The sequence below is a fragment of the Dendrobates tinctorius genome, unplaced genomic scaffold (genome assembly GCF_039654945.1).
Source record: "Dendrobates tinctorius isolate UK_male_01 unplaced genomic scaffold, ASM3965494v1 ptg000201l, whole genome shotgun sequence".
NCBI lineage: Eukaryota > Metazoa > Chordata > Amphibia > Anura > Dendrobatidae > Dendrobates > Dendrobates tinctorius.
Window position 1 is genome coordinate 15,053,141 of NW_027361868.1, and position 27,753 is coordinate 15,080,893.

The 27,753-nt window shown below is 43.9% G+C and overlaps 1 protein-coding gene across 1 annotated transcript; it reads left to right on the forward strand.

Annotated features, from left to right (window-relative positions):
* The first annotated feature begins 7,201 nt into the window (after window positions 1-7,201).
* TMEM229B (transmembrane protein 229B) lies at window positions 7,202-23,493 on the forward strand. Its single transcript, XM_073553451.1, has 2 exons — window positions 7,202-7,367; window positions 21,829-23,493. Exon 2 carries the CDS (start codon window positions 21,851-21,853, stop codon window positions 22,328-22,330), a length of 480 nt encoding a protein of 159 aa, XP_073409552.1. The 5' UTR covers window positions 7,202-7,367; window positions 21,829-21,850; the 3' UTR covers window positions 22,331-23,493.
* The last annotated feature ends 4,260 nt before the right edge of the window (window positions 23,494-27,753 follow it).

A 27,753-nucleotide genomic window follows, 5' to 3' on the forward strand; every position in this document is an offset into this window, starting at 1 on the left:
CATCGTCCAATTGGCAATGCTCAACGCATTCCTATTGTCACAATGTGCATGCCCCAGCGATACGTCGTACCTTCAGTTTCAGGAGGTAGTGGTTAAGGCCCTGATGTTTGGCACTCTGGAAGGAGCGGGCCCCAGAACTTCCGGAACTGAAGGTGCTCGTATTGTACCAGGTCAGCATTTCCCGGGGGAGGTCCCGCAAACTGGAAAAAGAGGTAAATCGCAAAAAAGGTGCCGAGTGTGTTACAAAAACGGAATACGCAAGGACACCATTTATCAATGCGACACCTGCCCCGAAAAACCTGGCCTGTGTATGAAGGATTGCTTCAAATTGTACCACACCTCAATGCACTACTAAATTTCGTTACCGGAAACATTAGATTAGTTGGGGCACATCTAGATAAGTTCCTTGGGGGTCTAGTTTCCAAATCAATGTCACTTGTGTTTTTTTTTTACTGTTTAGGCACATCAGGGGCTCTGCAAATGGAAAATGACGCCCACAGACCATTCCATCTAAGTCTGCATTTCAAAACGTCACTCCCTTCTGACCCTGCCGTGTGCCTAAACAGTTTTTTCCCACATATGGGGTACCAGCGTACTCAGGACAAATTGGACAACAACTTTTGGGGTCCAATTTCTCCTGTTACGCTTGGGAAAATTGAAAATTGGGGACTAAACGATCATTTTTGTGGGCACAAAATAGGATTTTTTATTTTCACACCTGGGCAGTATAAACTTTAGTGAAACACTTGGGGGTTCAAAGTTCTCACCACATATCTAGATAAGTTCCTTAGGGGGTCTAGTTTCCCAAATGGGGTCACTTGTGGGGGGTTTCTACTGTTTAACCACATCAGGGGCTCTGCAAACGGAACATGACGCCCGCAGACCATTCCATCAAAGTCTGCATTCCAAAGCATCACTTCTTCCCTTCTGAGCCCCGACGTGTGCCCAAACAGTAGTTTTCCCCCACATATGGGGCACCAGCGTACTCAGGACAAATTGGAAAACAACTTTTGGGGTCCAATTTCTCCTGTTATGCTTGGGAAAATTGAAAATTGGGGACTAAACGATCATTTTTGTGGGCATAAAATAGGATTTTTTATTTTCACGCCTGGGCAGTATAAACTTTAGTGAAACACTTGGGGGTTCAAAGTTCTCACCACATATCTAGATAAGTTCCTTAGGGGGTCTAGTTTCCAAAATGGGGTCACTTGTGGGGGGTTTCTACTGTTTAACTACATCAGGGGCTCTGCAAACGGAACATGACACCCGCAGACCATTCCATCAAAGTCTGCATTCCAAAGCGTCACTTCTTCCCTTCTGAGCCCCGACGTGTGCCCAAACAGTAGTTTTCCCCCACATATGGGGCACCAGCGTACTCAGGACAAATTGGAAAACAACTTTTGGGGTCCAATTTCTCCTGTTACGCTTGGGAAAATTAAAAATTGGGGACTAAACGATCATTTTTGTGGGCACAAAATATGATTTATTATTTTCACGCCTGGGCAGTATAAACTTTAGTGAAACACTTGGGGGTTCAACGTTCTCACCACATATCTAGATAAGTTCCTTAGGGAGTCTAGTTTCCAAAATGGGGTCACTTGTGGGGGGTTTCCACTGTTTGGGCACATTGGGGGCTCGTCAAACGCAACATGGCGTCCAATCTCAATTCCAGCCAATTTTAGGTTGAAAAAGTCAAGCGGCGCTGCTTCCCTTCCGAGCCCTGCCGTGCGCCCAAACAGTGGTCCCCCCCACATATAGAGTATCAGCGTACTCAGGACAAATTGGACAACAACTTTTGGGGTCCACTTTCTCCTGCTACCTTTGGGAATATAAAAAATTGGGGACTAAACGATCATGTTTGTGGAAAAAATGTGATTTTTTATTTTCACGCCCGGGCGTTATAAACTCCTGTGAAGCCCTAGGGGGTTCAAGGTGCTCACCACACATCTAGATAAGTTCCTTAGGGGGTCTAGTTTCCAAAATGGGGTCACTTGTGGGGGGTTTCCACTGTTTGGGCACATTGGGGGCTCGTCAAACGCAACATGGCGTTCAATCTCAATTCCTGCCAATTTTAGGTTGAAAAAGTCAAGCGGCGCTGCTTCCCTTCCGAGCCCTGCCGTGCGCCCAAACAGTGGTCCCCCCCACATATAGAGTATCAGCGTACTCAGGACAAATTGGACAACAACTTTTGGGGTCCAATTTCTCCTGCTACCTTTGGGAAAATAAAAAATTGGGTACTAAACGATCATGTTTGTGGAAAAAATATGATTTTTTATTTTCACGCCCGGGCGTTATAAACTCCTGTGAAGCCCCAGGGGGTTCAAGGTGCTCACCACACATCTAGATAAGTTCCTTAGGGGGTCTAGTTTCCAAAATGGGGTCATTTGTGGGGGTTTCCACTGTTTGGGCACATTAGGGGCTCGTCAAACGCAACATGGCATCCAATCTCAATTCCAGCCAATTTTAGGTTGAAAAAGTCAAGCGGCGCTGCTTCCCTTCCGAGCCCTGCCGTGCGCCCAAACAGTGGTCCCCCCCACATATAGAGTATCAGCGTACTCAGGACAAATTGGACAACAACTTTTGGGGTCCAATTTCTCCTGCTACCTTTGGGAGAATAAAAAATTGGGGACTAAACGATCATGTTTGTGGAAAAAATATGATTTTTTATTTTCACGCCCGGGTGTTATAAACTCCTGTGAAGCCCCAGGGGGTTCAAGGTGCTCAGCACACATCTAGATAAGTTCCTTAGGGGGTCTAGTTTCCAAAATGGGGTCACTTGTGGGGGGTTTCTACTGTTTAACTACATCAGGGGCTCTGCAAACGGAACATGACACCCGCAGACCATTCCATCAAAGTCTGCATTCCAAAGCGTCACTTCTTCCCTTCTGAGCCCCGACGTGTGCCCAAACAGTAGTTTTCCCCCACATATGGGGCACCAGCGTACTCAGGACAAATTGGAAAACAACTTTTGGGGTCCAATTTCTCCTGTTACGCTTGGGAAAATTAAAAATTGGGGACTAAACGATCATTTTTGTGGGCACAAAATATGATTTATTATTTTCACGCCTGGGCAGTATAAACTTTAGTGAAACACTTGGGGGTTCAACGTTCTCACCACATATCTAGATAAGTTCCTTAGGGAGTCTAGTTTCCAAAATGGGGTCACTTGTGGGGGGTTTCCACTGTTTGGGCACATTGGGGGCTCGTCAAACGCAACATGGCGTCCAATCTCAATTCCAGCCAATTTTAGGTTGAAAAAGTCAAGCGGCGCTGCTTCCCTTCCGAGCCCTGCCGTGCGCCCATACAGTGGTCCCCCCACACATAGAGTATCAGCGTACTCAGGACAAATTGGACAACAACTTTTGGGGTCCAATTTCTCCTGCTACCTTTGGGAAAATAAAAAATTGGGGACTAAACGATCATGTTTGTGGAAAAAATATGATTTTTTATTTTCACGCCCGGGCGTTATAAACTCCTGTGAAGCCCTAGGGGGTTCAAGGTGCTCACCACACTTCTAGATAAGTTCCTTAGGGGGTCTAGTTTCCAAAATGGGGTCACTTGTGGGGGGTTTCCACTGTTTGGGCACATTGGGGGCTCGTCAAACGCAACATGGCGTCCAATCTCAATTCCAGCCAATTTTAGGTTGAAAAAGTCAAACGGCGCTGCTTCTCTTCCGAGCCCTGCCGTGCGCCCAAACAGTGGTCCTCCCCCACATATAGGGTATCAGCGTACTCAGGACAAATTGGACAACAACTTTTGGGGTCCAATTTCTCCTGTTACCCTTGGGAAAATTAAAAAATTGTTGCTAACAGATCATTTTTGTGACTAAAAAGTTAAATGTTATTTTTTTCCTTCCATGTTGCTTCTGCTCCTGTGAAGCACTTGAATGGTTAATAATCTTCTAGAATGTAGTTTTGAGTAGCTTGAGGGGTTCAGTTTTTAGAATGGTGTCACTTTTGGGTATTTTCTGCCATATAGACCCCTCAAAGTGACTTCAAATGTGAGGTGGTCCCTAAAAAAAATGGTTTTGTAAATTTTGTTGTAAAAATGAGAAATCGCTGGTCAACTTTTAAACCTTATAACTTCCTAACAAAAAAAAATTTTGTTTCCAAACTTGTGCTGATGTAAAGTAGACATGTGGGAAATGTTATTTATTAACTATTTTCTGTCATGTAACTCTCTGGTTTAAGGTCATAAAAATTCAAAGTTTGAAAATCGCAAAATATTCTAAATTTTCGCCATATTTCCGTTTTTTTCATAAATAAACGCAAGTTATAGCGAAGAAATTTTATCACTAAAGTGAAGTACAATATGTCACGAGAAAACAATGTCAGAATCGCCTAGATCCGTTGAAGCGTTCCAGAGTTATGACCTCATAAAGGGACAGTGGTCAGAATTGTAAAAATTGGCCCGGTAGTTAACGTGCAAACCACCCTTGGTAGTGAAGGGGTTAAAATATTTACAAAAACGGAGGGGTGTACTCACTTTTGTGATATACTGTACCGATGTGTTTTTTTAGGGTGGGATCTTTCCTTTTTTCAGTATGTGTAACTGACATGACATTACTCTATTGTTTTAGCATTGTAGAACTAACCAGTTTAAAGAAGCACTCACATCAAAGGTTTTATCCTCTTAACATATTGCAGTCATCATATTATACTGCAATGTGCACTTACAATTGCTCTTTTTGGCTTTCTACCCAGTTAATTCTTAGATTTTCTCTGCTCTATGTAGAAACTGGAAGACTGTTGTCCCTGCTTTTATCATTCCCCTCTTCATCTTGTGACCCATCTGCTCCTTCCTCTCCCTGCCAAGGATATTCGCAGTGACCTATGAGTCATGCAGAGGAATTTGACTTTCTGTTTCTACATAGAGCTTGGGATCTAAGTGGTAACTTTTCCCCTTGCGGAAACTGACGTCAAGCCTGCTATACTACGGCGAGGAGACTTTTAAGCCTTGCAATGCTCCTCTGGGAAATTAAATATGCCAATTGTCACTTCAGAGAGGAAGAGGACTAGAACTCTAGCGCCACCTATTGGAGGTAGCAATCCCAAAAGTCAATATCGACCATTTAACGAGCCTTGCCACATGTCTTAGGAGAAAAGCCAAATCATAATCTCAATTTACAAATTGAGATTATGGTTTGATTTTTCTTCTAAGTCATGTAACAAGGCTCATTAAATGGTCGATATTGACTTTTAGGATTGCTACCTCCAATAGTTGGCGGTAGAGTTCCTGTCTGAAAAGACAATTTGAATAGCGCTTAGAAGGATTCAGCTCGTCAGTTTTTAATCAAGTGATGTCATAGACCTAATGGAAAAGAGAACAATTATCTGGGTAGAAAGGCAAAATGAGCAATTGTAAGCACATAGTGCTACATAATATGATGATTGCAATATATTAAGAGGATTAAACCTTTGATAGGAGTGTTTCCTAAAACTCAATAGAATCCTGGTAAATATGCCAAAATAAGGGGTTTTATTAATATTATATGTTTGTCTGTTGTTTTAGTAGCAAAAAGGATCATTACTTTTAGATACTGTACTTCATTAAAAGTTACATTTTAACAGTCTGCTTCTGCTACAGTCGGGTTTCTTTTTGGTAGACAATATACAGCTCTGACAAAAATTAAGAGTCCACCACATCAACACCCTGTCATGGGCAGCCCATTCTCCAGACCTGAACCCCATTGAAAACCTCTGGAATGTAATCAAGAGGATGATGGATACTCACAAGCCATCAAACAAAGAAGAACTGCTTACATTTTTGCGCCAGAAGCAGTGTGAAAGACTGGTGGCAAGCAAGACGCATAAAAGTTGCTTTTACAAATCATGGTTATTCCACAAAATATTGATTTCTGGACTCTTCCTGAGCTAAAACATTAGTATTATTGTTTCTAAATCATTATGAACTTATTTTCTTTGGATTATTTGAAGTCTGAAAGCACTGGGTTTTTTTTTTTAATTTTGACCATTTATTTTTGTCAGAAAAAAATACAAAATTTATTGCTTGGAAATTCGGAGACAAGTTGTCAGAAGTTTGAAGACTAAAAGAACAATTTACATTTTACTCAAAAATATACCTATAAAGAGAAAACTCAGACAAACTGAACATTTGAAAGTAGTCTCTTAATTTTTGCCAGAGCTGTATTTATCTTCTATTTGAGAATCCTTAGGTTCGAATTTTGCTTGATGCATTCATCTCTACCCCTGGGTTTAAATGACCAAGTTTTGTGCCAAAATGGAGCAAGTAATGCTCAGATGGTTCAGGTATGAATTTGCAGAATCGGTATGGAATAATGTCATTGATTCATAAAGGTAATCCGCTATGTAAGCCAATTATAGAGTTTCTGGATTTTTAGTACTGAGATTTCTATAGCATATAGTCAATCAATATTTGATAAAAGGGGCGCTGAAACAAATATCTGGTGGAATGTCATTTGCACATGGAAATACGAGAAGCAATGGGATGAAACTGAAAGGGAGAAGATACAGATTAGATATTAGAAAAAACTTTTGACAGTGAGGGTGATCAATGAGTGGAACAGGCTGCCACGAGAGGTGGTGAGTTCTCCTTCAATGGAAGTCTTCAACCAGAGGCTGGACAGACACATGTCTGAGATGGTTTAGTGATTCCTGCATTGAGCAGGGGGTTGGGCACGGCGACCCTGGAAGTCCCACTCCCTTCCAACCCTAACATTCTATGATTCCAGGATTCTAAGCACCCCTGTTGAGCAATGGTAGCAAAGTACCACGTCAACTCTCATGTCACCTAGACACAGTGCTGTATTTATTATTGTGACTGTGCCTGGTACTGTGACTGTGAACTACAGAACCAGGCACAATCACAATGACAGCACCAGAACTCCTTCAATCAGCCGATCATCAGAGTTACCAAGTGAAGGATACCTGACAATCAAATGTTGATGGACCATTGTATAAAACGACTTTAATTCCGTACGTAGACTGTCAGACTGTTCATAGGTGACACATGTCATGCACTAAGGTGCATCTGCTCTAACCATTATAAAGTGAAGCTGAAGTCTTATCGCTGCCTATTGATAAGCAATGATCTTGTATCTATCAGTTCATTAAACACCTGCTCAACGCTTCTGTCTTTTTTTATTGCATGGATTTACTAGTGACCTTTGTAAAAGAGCAGCGAACATCACACATATGGTTCTGTCCTCCATCTTCAAGTAGCTTTCACAATCCACGATATTGATCAAGGTTATTTGTGTTAAGTATTCAGCCTGAGAAAATATTAACTAGATTAAGTGTCATCAACATCGAGTGATCAAGTACTGAACAGAGCCACATCAAGAACGTGTCCTGAAGAGGAGAGAACCGTGAGAACGTCTTTATTCTGTAAGTACGAGAGCAAATCCTTAAGAGTGGTTTTCCCATCTAAGCAGGTGATGGCACATTACAAAGATATATCATCACTTTAAAATGACAAGGGGTCCAACCACCAATCCTGAGAAAGATCAATGTCACTTTTTTTTCTTTTACAGAGGTACTTCTGGAAATTTGCCACACAGGGACCTGCAGCCAACCCCCTTCACTTACATCTGCCCTTTTTTTCTCAGAACTGGTGGCGGTCTGAAGCTCAGACCTCCAATAAAGTGATAGAATATCCTAGTGAAGTGCCATCATCTACTGATGTGAGAGTATTTCTTTAAAAGAGGACCTTTCTCCAAATTTTTCAATGTCTGCGCAATAAAACTTTTTTTAATGTAATTTTGCTTCTTCGTTATGGAGATATTAATGTCCAAAGTATTTGTCACCTAATGAGTTGACTTTAGTTAAGTCCAAGTTGGCATTATCAGATAAGCTCTTATGGTCAGTGGGGTCCTCTCTCTCTCCTGTAGAGTGTAAGCTCTTATGGTCAGTGGGGTCCTCTCTCTCTCATGTAGAGTGTAAGCTCTTATGGTCAGTGGGGTCCTCTCTCTCTCCTGTAGAGTGTAAGTTCTTATGGTCAGCAGGGTCCTCTCTCTCCTGTAGAGTGTAAGCTCTTATGGTCAGTGGGGTCCTCTCTCTATCCTGTAGAGTGTAAGTTCTTATGGTAAGTGGGGTCTTCTCTCTCTCCTGTAGAGTGTAAGCTCTTATGGTCAGTGGGGTCCTCTCTCTCTCTCTCCTGTAGAGTGTAAGCTCTTATGGTCAGTGGGGTCCTCTCTCTCTCCTGTAGAGTGTAAGCTCTTATGGTCAGTGGGGTCCTCTCTCTCCTGTAGAGTGTAAGCTCTTATGGTCAGTGGGGTCCTCTCTCTCTCTCTCCTGTAGAGTGTAAGCTCTTATGGTTAGTGGGGTCCTCTCTCTCTCCTGTATAGTGTAATCTCTTATGGTCAGTGGGATCCTCTCTCTCCTGTAGAGTGTAAGCTCTTATGGTCAGCGGGGTCCTCTCTCTCTCCTGTATAGTGTAAGTTGTTATGGTCAGTGGGGTCCTCTCTCTCTCCTGTAGAGTGTAAGCTCTTATGGTCAGTGGGGTCCTCTCTCTCTCCTGTAGAGTGTAAGCTCTTATGGCAGGCGGGGTCCTCTCTCTCCTGTAGAGTGTAAGCTCTTATAGTCAGTGGGGTCCTCTCTCTCCTGTAGAGTATAAGCTCTTATGGTCAGTGGGTCCTCTCTCTCTTCTGTAGAGTGTAAGCTCTTATGGTCAGTGGGGTCCTCTCTCTCCTGTAGAGTATAAGCTCTTATGGTCAGTGGGATCCTCTCTCTCTCCTGTAGAGTGTAAGCTCTTATGGTCAGTGGGGTCCTCTCTCTCCTGTAGAGTATAAGCTCTTATGGTCAGTGGGTCCTCTCTCTCTTCTGTAGAGTGTAAGCTCTTATGGTCAGTGGGGTCCTCTCTCTCCTGTAGAGTATAAGCTCTTATGGTCAGTGGGATCCTCTCTCTCTCCTGTAGAGTGTAAGCTCTTATGGTCAGTGGGGTCCTCTCTCTCCTGTAGAGTATAAGCTCTTATGGTCAGTGGGGTCCTCTCTCTCCTGTAGAGTGTAAGCTCTTATGGTCAGTGGGGTCCTCTCTCTCCTGTAGAGTGTAAGCTCTTATGGTCAGTGGGGTCCTCTCTCTCTCTCTCTCCTGTAGAGTGTAAGCTCTTATGGTCAGCGGGGTCCTCTCTCTCTCCTGTAGAGTGTAAGCTCTTATGGTCAGCGGGGTCCTCTCTCTCTTCTGTAGAGTGTAAGCTCTTATGGTCAGTGGAGTCCTCTCTCTCCTGTAGAGTATAAGCTCTTATGGTCAGTGGGATCCTCTCTCTCTCCTGTAGAGTGTAAGCTCTTATGGTCAGTGGGGTCATCTCTCTCCTGTAGAGTGTAAGCTCTTATGGTCAGTGGGGTCCTCTCTCTCCTGTAGAGTGTAAGCTCTTATGGTCAGTGGGGTCCTCTCTCTCTCTTCTCTCCTGTAGAGTGTAAGCTCTTATGGTCAGCGGGGTCCTCTCTCTCTCCTGTAGAGTGTAAGCTCTTATGGTCAGCGGGGTCCTCTCTCTCTTCTGTAGAGTGTAAGCTCTTATGGTCAGTGGGGTCCTCTCTCTCTCCTGTAGAGATTAAGGTTTTATGATCAACAGGGTCCTCTCTTTCTATCTTGTAGAGTGTAGACCCTTATGGTCAGCGGGGTCCTCTCTCTCTCATCAAATATACTGTATATCTTGGGGATAATTTGGCAAAACTGGCGAATTCGAAATTCAAAAGATCCGCTCATCTGTCTGCGTAGTGTACAATATCCTTAGTACATTTATGAAAAATAAAGATGTAATGTCCCCCAAAAAAAATTAAGTTTTATATTTTTATAGTTGAGTGTGAGAAACTTGAAGTACCGTTCGTGGCCACTGCTCAGTGTACGTGTCATGTCGGACGCAGTTCACACCACAGCGTCCGGCAGGCAGAGGTAGTTCCACCTCCAGCCACTATAGCCTCAGTGGCGCCGGCTTGATCTTCAGGCTCTCGGGGGTTAATCCTGCTGGAGACCAGGTTGGAAGGTTAGTCACGCCCACGGTCTTTAAATAGTCATACTGGCATATGGGCGTCGCCGATTATAGCTTGTGTTTTCATACCAAGCGGTTCCGGTCTGGAGTGGAGGTGTTGCAGAGAGAGAGATTCGTATCTGGTGTCGTATGATCCGTCGTTATCCTCTTAGGTAGTACCGGGCAAACGTTAACATAATGACCTCTTTTACCACAGTAGAAACATGCTCCGGGCTTCCGGAATCCCGGAGCGCGAGGCTGAACCTGTGCCACGCCAGCAATCTGCATAGGTTCAGGGGACTCATCTACTTCAACCACACCTGCACCTCTGCTTTCCCCCAGAGGTAGCATCTCCTGTGCCCCCTGGCGAAAACGGCGATCAATACGTATCACCAAACTCATGGCAGACTCCAATGATGCCGGAGTCTCATACATCAGGAGGGCTTGTTTCACCCTCCCTGATACCCCATGAATAAACTGGCTCCGCAGTGCTGGGTCATTCCACTGTGTGTCTACAGCCCAGCGGCGAAATTCCGAACAATAGTCTTCTGCCAAGCGCTCCCCCTGGCGGAGGGCGCGGATTTTAGATTCCGCTAGAGACAGTCGGTCAGGGTCATCGTAAATGAGCCCGAGGGCAGAAAAAACATTATCGACCGAATGAAATGTAGCAGAGTCAGCTGGTAAGGAAAATGCCCATGCTTGGGGGTCACCACTCAGTAATGACAACACCAGCCCTACTCGCTGGGCCTCATTACCTGAGGAGATTGGCCGCATGCGGAAGAATAACTTGCAGGCCTCCCGAAATACGACAAATTTGCTGCGATCGCCTGAAAATCGTTCTGGCAGCGGAAACTTCGGCTCTGCACCGATACCTGCAGATGCCGTTTGCACCTTTGCTACTACCAGGCCCTGCTGCTGAACTGCCCCTTTCAACTCGGAGACCTGTAAGGACAGCGCCGCCAACTGGCGGGTTATGGAATCCATGGGATCCATGGACTCCTGAAAAAATGTGGGCCGATTATAATGTCACGCGGGGCTTAGGACAACTAAGGCAGAAATACCCGGGGCCCCTGTGGTGTCCCTTTCACTAGGGGAAACCCTGTCTGACCCTCAACCCAGGGTTTTTGCTGAAGGTGCAAATGCCTGAGCCTCCGACCTTTCCTTATCTCCTGCTCAGCCCTGCACTTAACCCTCCACCCTCCACCCAGTGAGGAGACACACCACCAAAGCTCCCACACAAATAAGACAGACAGGGAGAACTTAAACTGCACTGCGCCGCACACACACAGGAATATACAGTAATGTGAACAGGGCACAACTAAACACAAATATGGGAAGGAGAAAGGATAACGATGGATCATACGACACCAGATACGAATCTCTCTCTCTGCAACACCTCCACTCCAGACCGGAACCACTTGGTATGAAACACAAGCTATAATCGGCGACGCCCATAGGCCAGCATGACTATTTAAAGACCGTGGGCGTGACTAACCATCCAACCTGGTCTCCAGCAAGATTAACCCCCGAGAGCCTGAAGATCAAGCCGGCGCCACTGAGGCTATAGTGGCTGGAGGTGGAACTACCTCTGCCTGCCGGACGCTGTGGTGTGAACAGCGTCCGACATGACAGTACGGAGCTGTTCCCATTCACTCTGCAGTCCTTTCAATCAGCTGATCGCTGGGGTGCAGCAGGAGTCAGAAGATCATCCATCTCATATTGATGACCTAGTCTAAGGATAGGTCATCATTACTAAATTTCTGCAAAATTACTTTAACCAAACACAAGATTTGTAAATTTCATTCCATCTTAGATATGAATAATTGGCACATAATTTTTGACTTTTGCAAGGGTGTACTTATTTATGACATTAGATTATTGGAATAGCTTTCCCCTCCTGCTGTAGTGAAGAGCTCCACATACACTGGTGACCTTATGTAGCTGCCGGAAACATCAAAATCTGTACAGTGTCACAAATACACTATAGTTAAAGGGGGCAAATACTTTTCACATCAATGAGCCATTCTCATTCTTTATCTTTGGGGAACAAAGTTTATAGGTTTCATTACACTTTACCTCTATAAATGAAAACCTGCTGTGCTTCTAGTCTGCTGCAGCTTCCATGATCTCGGTCCCTCGGACATTCATGTACAGTAACCCCAGTATTTGAGCTCTAGTAAAATATTAATTTGACTTTTGGCCCTTGACGCTATCATTTAACATTGTGCTTGGTCGTGACACTTCCCGTCCTATCTTATCTAGTACAATGTCTACAGATCAATGTCTACAAATCAACAATTGAGTAACGTCATCTGCTGCCAACTTCTGTGCCTCAGATTAATATATACAGACTACTACTGTCAAGGGTTTTCCAAGAATTTCGAGGTAATGTGTTTAATTTGTTTAGTAAGAAATTGCACTTTGAAAAATGCTAGTAGAAGGTCCATATGTTGGAGAAGAGGACCCCTTTAACTCCTGATTGGGGTTTACTCAAGGTGGACATTGGTGGCATAAGAATAGGACACCCACCTATTGCAAAATGAGGTGGCAAACAGCCACGTCACTTTTTCTTCTGTTGACCCTACTTGGCTTTCTACGGAGACCATGTGGGAAGGCCATTATAATAAATGGCGGTCTTTGTGGCAGCAGAGACAGGAGTCTAAATGGAGCCACACCTTCAAGCACTGTTGCTGATGCTTCCTAGCAATCACTGGGAAGTGGAGGAACAGCAATCGGGCCTCTGTCTAATAAGCATTTACTGCATATCTTAGGAATATACCACCAATAGTGATGAGCGTACGTGCTGGGATAAGGTGTTATCGGAACATGCGCGGGTGCTAACCGAGTGACTTCAGTGTGCTCAAAAAATATGTTTGACTCTCAACAGCTGCATGTTTCATGGCTATTCAACAGCCGTAACACATGCAGGGATTGCCTTAGGTGGATCCTCCAAGCCCAAGGTCTTGGTGGGCACATGAGCTACAGGCACCAGTGCAGCTGGCAGGTGAAGCACTAGCAACGTAGGTGGACAAGAGATCAGGGACAGGTGGCAGATGTTCTGGAGACCGCAGGCGGACAGAAGACCAAGAACAGTTAGCAGTGGTCCTGGAGACCGCCAGAAAACCAAAGATCGTTTAGCAGATGTACTGGAGACCGCAGATGGACTGGAGACTGGAAACAGGTAACAGAGGTCCTGGAGGCTGCAAACACACAGAACTCCAGAATACAGGGCCGTAACTACAACCGGGGCAGCCGGGGCACTGCCCCGGGGCCCCAACCACCCAAAGGGCCCCAAACTGATGGTAAAAAATTGTATTTTAATACTTTAATTTCTCATAAAATACCCAGCTCCTATATTATTCGAGTTTAAAGTTAATAAAAATAATGAAAAGATCCATGAAAGTGCAAGCGTAAATGTTTTTGTTCATCTATACTTTAAACGGGGAAACGCTATTTCGCTTAGTAACAGGAGCTCTTTGGCAGACAGTAGACTGTTAGCTGATCGTGTGGTGTCGCGCCAGGCGGTGACTCAGCCAATAATTCAGGCAGCGGCCGCGACGTGACGTGCACTGACACTGAGGTCTTGTTTACCCAAACTGCCGACTGCTCATTGGCCATTGCTCATCGGTCAGCGGCCAGTGTCGGATCGTCAGTGCAGTCTGTGTCGCATATAGTAGTTGTAGTGCGTGTGTAGGTAGAGAGTATTTAGCATTACCGTATTTTCCGGCATATAAGACGACCCCCAAATTTTCCAGTTAAAATACAGAGTTTGGAATATACTCGCCGTATAAGACTACCCCTCTTCTACGGTATGATTCCCATTGTGAACCCCACACAGCCCTTCATACAGTATAATGGCCCCTACATCTCTTCACACTGTATTATGGCCCCCTCACAGCCTTAAAGGGACACTGTCACCAGGATTTTGCCATCCCATCTGAAAGCAGCATAATGTAGAGATAGAGACCCGGATTCCAGTGATGTGTCACTTAGTAACATAGTAACATAGTAACATAGTAATTAAGGTTGAAGGGAGACTTTAAGTCCATCTAGTTCAACCCATTTCCTATCCTAACTTGCCCTAACATGTTGATCCAGAGGAAGGCAAAAAAACCCCATGTGGCAACAGTAAGCTTCACATTGGGGAAAAAAATTCCTTCCCGACTCCACATACGGCAATCAGACTAGCTCCCTGGATCAACGCAATATTAAGGAGACTAGTGTATATACCCTGTAATATTATACTTTTCAAGAAAGGCATCCAGTCCCTTCTTAAATTTTAGTAGTGAATCACTCATTACAACATCATATGGCAGAGAGTTCCATAGTCTCACTGCTCTTACAGTAAAGAATCCGCGTCTGTGAGTATGCTTAAACCTTCTTTCCTCCAGACGTAGAGGATGCCCCCTTGTCCCCGTCACAGGTCTAAGAGTAAAAAGATCATTAGAAAGGTCTTTGTATTGTCCCCGCATATATTTATACATTGTAATAAGATCACCCCTAAGCCTTCGATTCTCCAAACTAAATAACCCCAAGTGTAATAACCTGTCTTGGTATTGCAGACCCCCTAGTTCCCTAATAAACTTGGTCGCTCTTCTCTGCACCCGCTCCAGTTCAGCTATGTCTTTCTTATACACCGGAGACCAGAACTGTACACAGTATTCTAAGTGTGGTCGCACTAGTGACTTATATAGAGGTAAAATTATGTTCTCCTCATGAGCATCTATGCCTCTTTTAATGCATCCCATTATTTTATTTGCCTTTGCAGCAGCTGCTTGACTCTGGCCACTAAATGTGAGTTTGTCGTCCACCCATACACCCAGGTCTTTTTCAGTGACTGTTTTGCCCAGTGTTTTACAATTAAGCACATAATTATACAACTTGTTCGTTCTACCCAAGTGCATGACCTTACATTTATCCCCATTAAAGCTCATTTGCCATTTATCAGCCCAAGCTTCTAGTTTACATAAATCCTCCTGTAATATAAAATTGTCCTCCTCTGTATTAATTACCCTGCAGAGTTTAGTGTCATCTGCAAATATTGAAATTCTACTCTCTATGCCCCCTACAAGGTCATTAATAAATATGTTAAAAAGAAGCGGGCCCAAAACTGACCCCTGTGGTACCCCACTGCTAACCGTGACCCAGTCCGAGTGTGCTCCATTAATAACCACCCTTTGTTTCCTATCCCTGAGCCAGCTCTTAACCCACCTACACATATTTTCCCCTATCCCCATTGTTCTCATTTTATGTATCAACCTTTTGTGTGGCACCGTATCAAAAGCTTTTGAAAAGTCCATGTACACCACGTCCACTGCATTCCCTTGGTCCAGTCCGGAACTTACCTCTTCATAAAAGCTTATCAGATTAGTCTGACAGGAACGGTCTCTTGTAAACCCATGTTGATATTGGGTCATAAGGTTATTCTTCTCCAGATACTCCAGTATAGTATCTCTTAGAAAACCCTCCAGGATTTTACCCACAGTTGAGGTTAAACTTACAGGCCTATAATTTCCAAGTTCAGTTTTTGTCCCCTTTTTGAATATTGGCACCACATTTGCTATACGCCAGTCCTGTGGTACAGACCCTGTTATTATGGAATCTTTAAAGATTAAAAATAGTGGTCTATCAATGACTGTGCTTAATTCCTGCAGTACTCGGGGGTGTATCCCATCCGGGCCCGGGGATTTGTCAATTTTAGTGATTTGTAGACGCCGCCGTACTTCCTGCTGGATTAAGCAGGTGACATTTAATGGAGAATTTTTATCCCTGATCATGTTATCCATCATGGCATTTTCTTGTGTAAATACTGTTGAAAAAAAGTCATTTAGCATATTGGCTTTTTCCTCATCCTCATCCACCATTTCACCCAGACTATTTTTAAGGGGACCAACACTATAATTTTTTAGCTTCTTACTATTTATGCAGTTAAAGAATATTTTGGGATTATTTTTACTTTCTCTGGCAATGAGTCTCTCTGTCTCAATCTTTGCTGTCTTGATTTGCTTTTTACAGAATTTATTTAATCTTCTGTATTTATTTAATGCCTCATCACTACCTACTTGCTATAATTCTCTAAATGCTTTATTTTTATCTCTTATTGCGCCCCTTACAGCTCTATTTAGCCATAGTGGTTTCCTCCTATATCTCGCATGTTTATTCCCATACGGTATATATTGTGCACAGGTCCTATTCAGGATGCTAATAAACGTCTCCCATTTTCTTTGTGTATTTTTATGTCTCAGGATATCGTCCCAGTTAATTGCACCAAGATCATCTCTCATCCGTTGGAAATTTGCCTTCCTGAAGTTTAGTGTCCTTGTAACCCCTCTACTACACATCTTATTAAAGGATACATGAAAACTTATTAATTTGTGATCACTGTTACCCAAGTGACCCCCAACCCTTACATTTGATATGCGGTCTGGCCTGTTGGTTAATATTAGGTCTAGCAGTGCCCCCCCTCTTGTTGGGTCCTGAACCAGTTTTGAAAGGTAATTGTCTCTCATAGTAGTCAAAAACCTATTACCTTTGCTGGAACTGCAGGTTTCTGTTCCCCAATGTATTTCAGGGTAGTTGAAGTCCCCCATAATAACGACTTCTCCTTGAGTCGCAGCTTCATCTATTTGCTTTATGAGGATATTCTCTGTAGCTTCCATTATTTTTGGAGATTTATAACAAACCCCTATCAGTAATTTATTATTTTTCCCCCCCTCCCCTTATCTCTACCCACAGGGACTCTACATTTTCATTAGATTCATATATATTATCACGAAGGATGGGTTTTAAGGATGATTTTACATATAAACACACGCCTCCCCCTCGCTTATTTGTACGGTCATTTCTGAACAGACTATAGCCCTGTAAATTAGCCGCCCAGTCATGGCTCTCGTCCAGCCATGTCTCAGATATCCCCACCATGTCATAACTATGTTCCAATAACATTAACTCCAATTCCTCCATCTTGTTGGCGAGGCTTCTGGCATTAGTATACATGCACTTTATGTATCTCTCTGTACCTCTATTCTTTCTTAAATTATTAACTGTTCTAACCCCACCCCCCATGCCACCCCCACCCCCAATGTCATTATTTGTGCCCAGGTCTCTATCTGCACTGTCTTCCCCTCCTATAAAAGGAATACCCTCCCCCCCGTCCCTAGTTTAAACACTCCTCCAACCTTCTAGCCATTTTCTCCCCCAGCACAGCTGCACCCTCCCCATTGAGGTGCAGCCCGTCCCTAGCATAGAACCTGTAGCCAACTGAGAAGTTGGCCCAGTTCTGCAGGAACCCAAACCCCTCCTTCCTACACCAATTCCTGAGCCACTTATTAACCTCCCTAATCTCCCGTTGCCTCTCTGGTGTGGCACGTGGTACAGGAAGTATTTCCGAAAATACCACCTTGGAGGTCCTTGCTTTAAGCTTACAGCCTAATTCCCTGAAATCATCTTTAAGGACCTTCCACCTACCTCTAACTTTGTCATTTGTGCCAATGTGCACCATGACCGCTGGATCCTCACCAGCCCCTCCCAGTAATCTGTCATCCCGATCAGCGATGTGTCGGACTCGAGCGCCAGGTAGGCAGCACACCGTTCGACGATCCCTGTCTTTGTGACAGATTGCCCTATCTGTTCCCCTAATAATTGAGTCTCCCACTACCAGAACCTGTCTGGCCTGCCCTGCTCTCCTATTTCCCCCCTTACTGGAGCAGACACTCCTCCGGCTTTCAGAGGACATGCCTTGCTGCAGCAGTGCTACTCCTGCACTGACACTCCCCTCATCTGCCAACTTAGCAAACTTATTGGGGTGTGCCAGATCAGGACTAGCCTCCCTGGTGCTCTTCCCTCTACCCCGCCTTCTAACTGTCACCCAGCTAGCTGCTTCATTGTCCTGCAGCTCCAACCTAGCATCCCCCCCTCATCTATCCCATTGAGCGTCTGCTCAGTGAGCAGAAGACTCCTTTCCATATTGTCTATGGATCTCAGTGTTGCCAGCTGCACATTTAGATCCAGTATCTGGGCTTCCAAATGCACAACGTGCTCACATCTTGCACAGCAGTATGCACCCTCCACCGGCTGTTCAAGGATTTCATACATGCGGCAAGACGTGCACTGGATGGCATTGGCAATAGTGGAGCACATCCTAATGGGGATTGCACCAGACAATAAGATAAGCAAAAATAAATTAAAAAAAAATAAAAAAAAAAAAAATATTACTATAACAGCAATTCAGTAAGACCTCCCTTGGAAACTCTCTGAATCTAAAGTCACTGAATTTCAAGTCACACACTTACCACAGTTCGCACTTACGCTCAGGTCACACTCAGCTCGTTCACACTCGCTCAGGAAGAAGTTTTTTTTTTTTTTTCCCTTCACCAGCACACCACCTTGCTGCTCAATGCACTTCCAAAAGGAGTTGAGCCCCAACCAGCTGCCCCTTATAAACCCTTAATTACTGTATGAACTCCCACCCTTAATTAACCCCTTGTGAATATAGTTACACCTCAAGATTTAAATGCAATATAGTTTACCCTTAAAAACACAGATAGTAAAAGAAGAGATTAACCCTGAAGAGAGAAAATATAGGTTAAACAAGCCCCCAAAGCACCCCAAAAATTGAACAGGTAGAAAGCACTCAGCAACTTACAATTCAGCAACTCACACAGGTATTTGTTATAGGTTTTCCAAATACCTCTTCACTGAATTTCAAGTCACACACTTACCACAGTTCGCACTTACGCTCAGGTCACACTCAGCTCGTTCACACTCGCTCAGGAAGAAGATTTAAAAGAGTTTTTTTTTTTTTTTTTTTTTCCCCTTTCACCAGCACACCACCTTGCTGCTCAATGCACTTCCAAAAAAACTTACTGAGCTGCTTGCTGTAATTTTAATATAATTACTGTTTTCCCTGCTTCATATTTAGCAGTAAATGAATGTGCTGGACTATTTGGTTAGTCATACAATGTTAATCTCAAACTGGTTGAACAGTGATTTTATGAAAACTACACTGAGCCACCAAGTAAGTGACACTGGTGACAGTGTCCCTTTTAATCGCCCTCCATAAAGTATAAAGGCTTCCTCATAGTCCTTCAAGTATTATCATGCCCCCCTACAGAGCCCTCCCAGTATTATAATGGCTTCCACATAGTATAATTGGCTCCGTATATTATAGTGCATCATCCATAGTCACCCATTATAATGCACCATCATAGTGCTCCATATAGTATACTGCACCCGCATAGTCCTCCATATACTATAAACATGGAGAGGGGTGATGTGCCAGCATCGTGTGGAGGGGGTGGAATATGGGGGTTGGGATGTGCCAGCACCATGAGGGGGTAGGTGACATGGAGAGGGGTTTGTGCCTGTGTCAAGATGGGGGGGTGGGGTTGGGGGAGTACAGGGGGCAAACTTTCCTGTCAGACAATGTCACCCGGAGGACAGGAGACTCTCATTTCAATAATTTCCAGGAGCTCTGCCAGCTGTCAATGAATGGAAACCTGCACTGGCCTGGAGAGTCTCATAGCACAAGATTTGTAACCATATGTTAGTCTGGAGATCACAGAGAGTTGGCGAGGCAGGCACAGTGCACACTGTAACAAACTCTCAGCATTGAGAGGAGACAGTCTCAGCAGACACAAATATCCCTGTGACAAGCTGTGAAAAGCCCTGCCCCTCTCCATTCTGCAGGTCTATATTGCTGCGAGGGGGAAGAGAGGCGGAAGTCTAGTGTTGATTTTGTTAACAAGTTTGCAGATGATGTAACTCCAGCCTTTCCTTCACAGTTATGCTCAGTAAAAAATTTGTTTCAAAAGCAACTGGAAAAAATGAAAAGTGTTATGGAATTTGCTGATTTCCTAATAGTCGAGCATTCTTCACTTTCATCAAGCTATCCAGACGTTTGCACAGCGTGCATCGTGCATCATGTATTTGACTGTTCCTGTGACTGTGTCTAAGGCTGCTTTCACACATCCGGTTTCAGGGTTCCGGCGGCGTGCGGTGAAAAGCCGTGCCACCAGAACCGGCCTGTACCGGTGACACCGGATGTGGATGCGTCGCCGGATGTGGCCTGGATAAAATTAAAGGAGCCGCAGCACCGGGCGACGAGAGCCAGCTGTAGAGACGAGAGCCGCGCTGTAGAGACGGGAGCTGCTGCGATGAGAGCCATCTGGAGAGAGCAGGGGGACGAGTGAGTCAGACAAAGAAAGGTATGGAGAGTAAACGAGTCTTGCGCTTGACGGGCACCTGTGGGGTTAAATCACACAGTGTCCAGGCATGCGCACTTTAAAAAGCCGTTCCGGCGCTGCCAAAAAACGTTGCAGGGAACATTTTTTGCAGACGCCGGACAGCGCATTTTTGCCGTATCCGGAAAGAACCGGGGCCGCCGCATGTACATCCGGCACGATGCGGCGATCATTACTTTCTATGTGACAAAACCGGATCCAATTCTGGATCCGGTTTTCACTTTTTTTGCCGCATCGTGCCGGATTCAAAAAGACGGATGTGTGAAAGCAGCCTAAAGCTGAACGATCCTTCTCTAAACTTAAACTCATAAAATACTCCTTGAGAAGTACTATGGCTCAAGAAAGACTCAGCAGTAGAGTTGAGCGACTTTGGTCGGATCAGGTTTCACGAAACAAAATTTGTTTCCGATGAAACTGATCCGACTAGGGCAAAAAAAGTCAGAGTTTCGTCCAAAACCCGACCCCAATGCAAGTCAGTGGGGAATAAAAGTCGGCATTGAGCGGATAACATTCACCCACTCAATGCCGACTTTTATTCCCCATTGACTTGCATTGGGGTCGGGTTTCGGACGAAACTCTGACTTTATTTGCCCTAGCCGGACCAGTTTCATCCGACTCAAATTTTGTTTCATGAAACCCGATCCGACCAAAGTCGCTCAACTCTACTCAGCAGCTTAGCTTTACTTTCAATTGAGAATGATCGAGCTCAACAGATCAACTTTGACAAAGTAATTGATGAATTCGCTTCTCTGAAAGTTAGGAAACAAATGTTTACGTAGCTGCTGTTTAAAACTCAACAAATTGGTAATGTTTAAGTATTGTTATGTTTAAGTGAACAAAGTTTAAATATACACTGTTTAAAACTACTTAATATTTAATAAACACATACAGTTATTTGAAAAATTGTGCAATATTTGGAATTATTCACCTTATTAATTTTCCAAACATATTCACTGAATATTTAACTTCTAAAACTTGCATCATAAACAAAATCTATTAAAGGTCTTGCGGAACGTGGTGAAGCCTGTGTGTTGTATACAACAATGAGTAGCAGGCTTCACCACGTTCTGCACAACCTCTAGTAATTGAAATGTTGAGGGGCCCCACTATGAAGTTTTGCCCCGCGGCCCCGAAGTTTATAGTTACGGCACTGCCAGAATACTAAAAGTCTTAATACCAAGGCACAGTTGTGTACCTTCGTGGGCCATATATAGGTCCAGGAAGATGATCACATGGGATCACACTGGGCCATCTGCAAAGCCTGACATGGAGTACGACAGAGTTCAGCGGGGACAAGTGAGTAACATTATTACTTATTCATAGGATAGGTGATAACTTTTTTATCCTATTGCTCCATTCTATCTCTATACAACTGCCAGATATGGCCAAGTTCAGCCTTTGCCTATCTTCATCATTCCCGTAAATGAATGGAGCGATGGTGCTCAGACCTGGCAGCTACTTCATTCAGAAGGGACATTTCAGAACCCCGGTCTGGGGCTCTATTGATAGGCAATGATGTTTAAAGATTGGAATAAACCCATAACTCTTGTTTTAGATTCCACAAGAGAAAGCGCTCCTAGAACACCTTGTATATAATTTTTCATGATCTTTAATATTTTTATTATTTTTTTGGTTTTTCAGGATGTGATTTACCACCAAAACAATGACAGTGCAGAAGCAGAAATCCGCATGTCTCAGTGGACTCTGGCGTTGGTACATATATGCACTCCATGGACTTTTATGTGAAATATTGTTTACTGCATCCTGGGATTTGGCTGCCACCTCCAGCTGGAAACTGATCGGTGTGAGCAGCATTTGGGCGGTTTTTATATACGGAACTGCAATATTCGTCATAGAGAAAATGTCACTATATCTGGATGGAAAATGTCATCTTCTTATTAGATGTCTCCTGTACACTCTCTGGACATATGCCTGGGAGTTCTCCACTGGTTTTTTACTAAAGATATTTAATTCCTGTCCATGGGATTACTCACATTTCAGTGGAAACTTTATGGGTCTCATTACTATGGAGTATGCAATACCTTGGTATTTTGGCTGCATAATAGCCGAACAAGTGGTGATCAAAAAGACACTTAGACTAAAATTCATCCAGAATAGCCATAAAAATTGCAAAGACCAATAACATTTGTTTACATACAATAACATGGTAATAGCCTTTGAATGAGATTCTCATCTCCGATATTGATGGCATGTCCACGCACTATGCTCTAAAGATGTGACTTCTGAGTCCGGCACCTACATATCTTCAGAACGAGGACTCGTGAAAGGAGAGGGGCAATGTGCATAGGCAACAATTTCTTCACTTCTATAAAAGTTCTGAAACATGCAGCTCACGCTTGTCCAGCTATTTTCAGAACTGTTGCAAAGAACTGGGTAAAATTTTCTATTAAGATCTCATGAAGAATTACCTTGTTGTACCCTATGTAAACTACGAAGCTAAGAGTTCTTCATTATGTCTTATGTCACATATTTTTAAATAATGAATGTAGTGCCTTAACAATAGTCAATTATTTTTTTCTTTAAGATTATTATTGTAGAGACTCCGGGGGTCGGCGGGCGCCAAGGTTCGCTAGCTGAAACTGCATGGACCAGGGATCATCCTGCCGAACCCCCTGCTCTCCCTTTAACGTGGGCATATCATTACTCAGACAACACAGGGTGAGGGTAAAACAGTGTGGCGATACTTTATTGAACCACAAAACAATCAGATAACACGTAGAACAGTCACAGCAAAATACCCCAAGATGATAAACATTACAGAGTCTCACCCTTCCGCTGACTAGCCGGGATGATGGCAGCTGTTACTTCATACCTGCCAGGGTCGACTACCCCACCTGTGGCACGCACACAGAGAGGAGGTAACGACAAACATAGGAAGATGACAGTCCATTCAGGTATAAGGCCAGTTGACACGAAGAATCATAGAATCATAGAATCATAGAAGGTCACAACCTGGCTTCTTCAAACATCTCCATGGAGCCAGGTGACCAGCCAGTCACAATCCATGCTTTCTCCAAACGTATCCATGGTTCAGCGATGGTCAATGGAGCAGATCTGCATTCTTACACCTGGGGCCAAGGTCGTTTCCTGTAGAATGATAGAAACGTGTCCCTCATGATGGAGCCATTATGACTTGGCAGCAGCCTGTAGGGTCCCCTGGATGTTTGGATGTCTTGGCAGAATCTCTGTCTCTCTTTGTCTTCTCTATAGAGGCATGTAACCTCTTTTTATAATTAACAAGTGTCCTTCATTCAGTATTGACATAAAGTGTAAGGATGGAGATGAGATCAAGTAGCATTACTCAATTATTTAATCTATTTGCATAGTTTTTCCTCTTCTGTTTTCGAAGTCACCAAACTATCAGGTCTGCATAATGCATAATTAGCATATCAGTTAACTTCACTAGTCATCAAGGATAAGACCACAGTATGTTATATTAAATATCAATATTACAGGCTTACACAAGCAAAAGTCTTTTTTCTTGACAAACACATGTATTCAAAAGCCAACATACAGATAACAGTCTATTCTTCTTGGTTTATTAAAAAATAGATGTCTGGTTAATTAAGATACAATGCTGTGTCTCCACAATTGTGTTATAGGTTTACGTTCATGGAACGCAGAATATGTTTCTTAAAGAAATATTGAGAACCGAAAGCACATTGTGTGCATAGTGCACCCCAAGAGTTCTTTCTTTCTACAGAAAATACTGTGTACCACCTACTTCTTCTTTATTCCAAGATGTGAGTTCCACTTATTTCAATAATGTAATAGAAAAATAGTATCCTACTGCCCTACCGGGATCTTTCTGCACAATAAGGCTATGTTTGCGTTTTGTGTCCCGTTGGGATATATGTCCGAAAACCCCACAAAACGGGGTCTGGGTGTACGCACTGACGGTGCCATAGATTGTAATGATGATGGAACGCAAATGTGCGCTCTGACGTGCATCATTTTCGGGAGTGTATGCCTACAGGAGGTGGACACGTAGACATAGAAGACTGCGTCTGAGTGTCCGCCTCCATGTAGACATTCTTTCTCGAAAATGATACCACAAAAAGGAGAAAAAGGAGTCAGATGTGCATCTGTAGGTACTATTACAAACAGTATAACTCTATTTGTATACAGTATATACAGGCCTGCACCTGGTGTGTGGTTGTAAATGTTACTAGGAGCACTTCACCCCTTTACCCTCAAGGGTGGTTTGCATGATAATGACCGGGCCAATTTTTACTCTTCTGACCACTGTCCCTTTATGAGGTAATAACTTTGGAAAGCTTCCAAGGATCCTGGTGATTCTGACAATGTTTTCTCGTGACATATTGTACTTCATGATAATGGTAAAATTTCTTTGATTTGACTTGCGTTTATTTGTGGAAAAAAATGGAAATTTGGTGAAAAATTTGAAAATTTTGCAATTTTACAAATTTGAATTTTCATGCCCTTAAAACAGAGAAATATGTCATGCAAAATAGTCAATAAATAACATTTCCCATATGCCTACTTTACATCAGCACAATTTTGGAATCAAAATTTTTTTTTGTTAGGAAGTTATAAGTGTTAAAAGTTGACCAGCGATTTCTCATTTTCACAACACCATTTTTTTTTTTAGGGACCACATCACATTTCAAGCAACTTTGAGGGGTCTTTATGATAGAAAATACCCAAAAGTGACACCACTCTAAAAACTGCACCCCTCAAGGTGCTCAAAACCACATTCAAGAAGTTTATTAACCCTTCAGGTGCTTCACAGGAATTTTTGTAATGTTTAAAGCAAAATGAACATTTAACTTTTTTTCACAAAAAATGTACTTCAGATCCAATTTGTTTTATTTTACCAAGGGTAATAGGAGAAATTGGACCCCAAAAGTTGTTATACAATTTGTCCTGAGTATGCTGGTACCCCATATATGCAGGTAAACAACTGTTTGGGCACATGGCAGAGCTTGGAACGGAAGGAGCGCTGTTTGACTTTTCAATGCAAAATTGGCTGGAATTCAGATCGGAAGCCATTTCGCGTTTGGAGAGTACCTGATGTGCCTTAACCATTGGAAACCCCCCATAAGTGACACCATTTTGGAAAGTAGACCCCTTAAGGAACTTATCTAGATATATGGTGAGCACTTTGAACCTCCAAGTGCTTCACAGAAGTTTATAATGTAGAGCCCTAAAAATAAAAAATCTTTTCGCCCCCAATTTTTTATTTTCCCAAGGGTAACAAGAGAAATTGGACCCCAAAAGCTGTTATACAATTTATCCTGAGTATGCTGATATCCCTTATTTGGGGGTAAACCACTATTTGGGCGCATGGCAGAGCTCGGAATGGAAGGAGCACATGTTGACTTTTTCAATGCAGAATTGGCTGGAATTGAGATCAGACACCATGTCGTGTTTGGAGAGCCCATTGGAACACCCCCACAGGGCCTTAAGTTACTCGGTACCAGGCCGGTCAGGTTCTTTAAAGAGGGATGTGTCACCATGGCAGTGACCCAGTCCGTGGCCCTGGGCATCCAGTATAGATGGATGTTTTATGAAGGATGATGGATGACAATGAGGAGGAGAAGATGATGTGAAAATGGGAAGGAAAATGGAGTCGTGACGCCACCTGTGGTTTCCGGTCAGAGGTGACCAGCGCTGCAGAACAGATCCTCCGGGGCCGATGATGATGCAGCCAATTTGTTACTGCTCTCCATAGGCAGAGCTTTTTTACTCACTGTTTTAGTACAGTTACCCGCTTGCACTGTGTCCTCCAGGTCAGAGGGCCAGCAAACTTCCAGATAGTTTGGGAAGCATGTCTCCAGGACTCCCTTTTGTGTCCGCCTTTCTTGGCCGCCTCTCTGCGCTGATCTCCATTTTCTCCCCTGCCCTGTGCCTTCACAAGCACTGTCCCCGAGTCAGCAGCCGCGGAACCTGTCAGGTGACGTTCTCAAAGTCCCCTTGCTCCTATCTGACAGCCTTTTTGGGGAAAGCCTGTGGTTGCGGCTGGGGCACTTGAAGTTATCTCAGCCTCCGGCTTGCTAGCTGAGCCTCGTTTGTTATCCTCCACTAGACTTAGGGGCCGGCTCCCTCACTGTGGCCTGGTCCTTCCACGTCTGGATATGGGCCCCACAGGTGGCTTTCACACTAGGACCCTTAGGACCCCTTCTGTCCTTCCGGAAGATTCCTTCAGCTCTCCTCACTCTTTCTCTCTCCCCTGCGTCTGACTGACTCCTCCGCTGTCCTGTCACCAACTGACCCTTTCTAGAACAATCTTCCGTTTACCTCAGCCTTAACTCTGCCCACCAACTGTCACTGATTGGATGTCCCTTCTCACACCACCTCCTAAGCTCCTCCCCTTCTCTACCTTTTCCACTGACTCCAACACCCTTTCCTAGCCAGCCTGGGATGAGGCCATCCTCCCGAAGGGTACACCCAGATGCCCTTACTGAACTAGCATGTGTTGGGTGCAAGTGTGGAAGTCCTGGGTGGTGCTCCCTCCTTACCTGAGTGTGGGATACCACACCTCTGGATTAGGTGCAGTACCTCTGTGGTGACTGGACCCTCAGGGGTGCCACACCCTGATGTGCCTAAACAGTGATGTGCCAATTCTAACTCCAACCCTAACCCCAACACACCCCTAACCCTAATCCCAACTTTAACTCTAATCCCAACCCTAACCCTAATCCTAACTTTAGCCCCAACCCTAACCCTAACTTTAGCCCCAACCCTAAACCTAACTTTAGCCCCAACCCCAACTCTAACCCCAACCCTAACTCTAACTCTAACCCTAACTCTAACAGGAAAATGGAAATAAATAAATTTTTTTATTTCATTATTTTTTCCCTAACTAAGAGGTTGATAAAGGGGGTTTGATTTACTATTCATAGCGGGTTTTTATAGCGGGTTTTTATGTTTGGCAGCTGTCATACACTAAAAGATGCTTTTTATTGCAAAAAATAGATTTGCATCACCACATTTTGAGAGCTATAATTTTTGTTAGCCCCTCTGCTGGCTCCGGAACGCTGCGATCATGTTTGACCGCTCCTGGCACTTAGTGCCGGGTGTCAGCTGTGAGAATCAGCTGACACCCGGCCGCGATCAGCCGCGCTCCCCCGTGAGTGCGAGTGATCGCTTATGACGTACTATTCCGTCCATGGGCATTAAGTCCCAGGGCACAGAATAGTACATCCAATGTCAGGAAGGGGTTAATGTTATGTATCATGACTGATACATTTATTGTACTGAGAAATAGCATTGTTCAGCCCCTGTCCTCACTGTTTCACCAGTGATACGTCTGAAAACCTCAATAATTGTGTTTTAACTTAATGAAATAAAAGTTTGCTAGGGTAGGTGCACATGATCAGTAAACGCTGTGTACATATGCAGCGTCTAACCCACAGCGGCCAGATGCTACAGCAGAGTGGATGGGATTTCAAGAAATCCCATGTCCACTATGCGTCCAGAGACACCCTCGGCTCACCTGCACAGACAGACCACAGCATGTCAATTTCTATTGTGAACACGCTAGTTTCTGCAAGACAAATGTCACCCGTAGAATGTATTGGA

Bases quoted from the DNA above. Each gene is read 5' to 3' on its own strand.
- TMEM229B (XM_073553451.1), top strand. From the start codon at position 21,851: ATGACAGTGCAGAAGCAGAAATCCGCATGTCTCAGTGGACTCTGGCGT.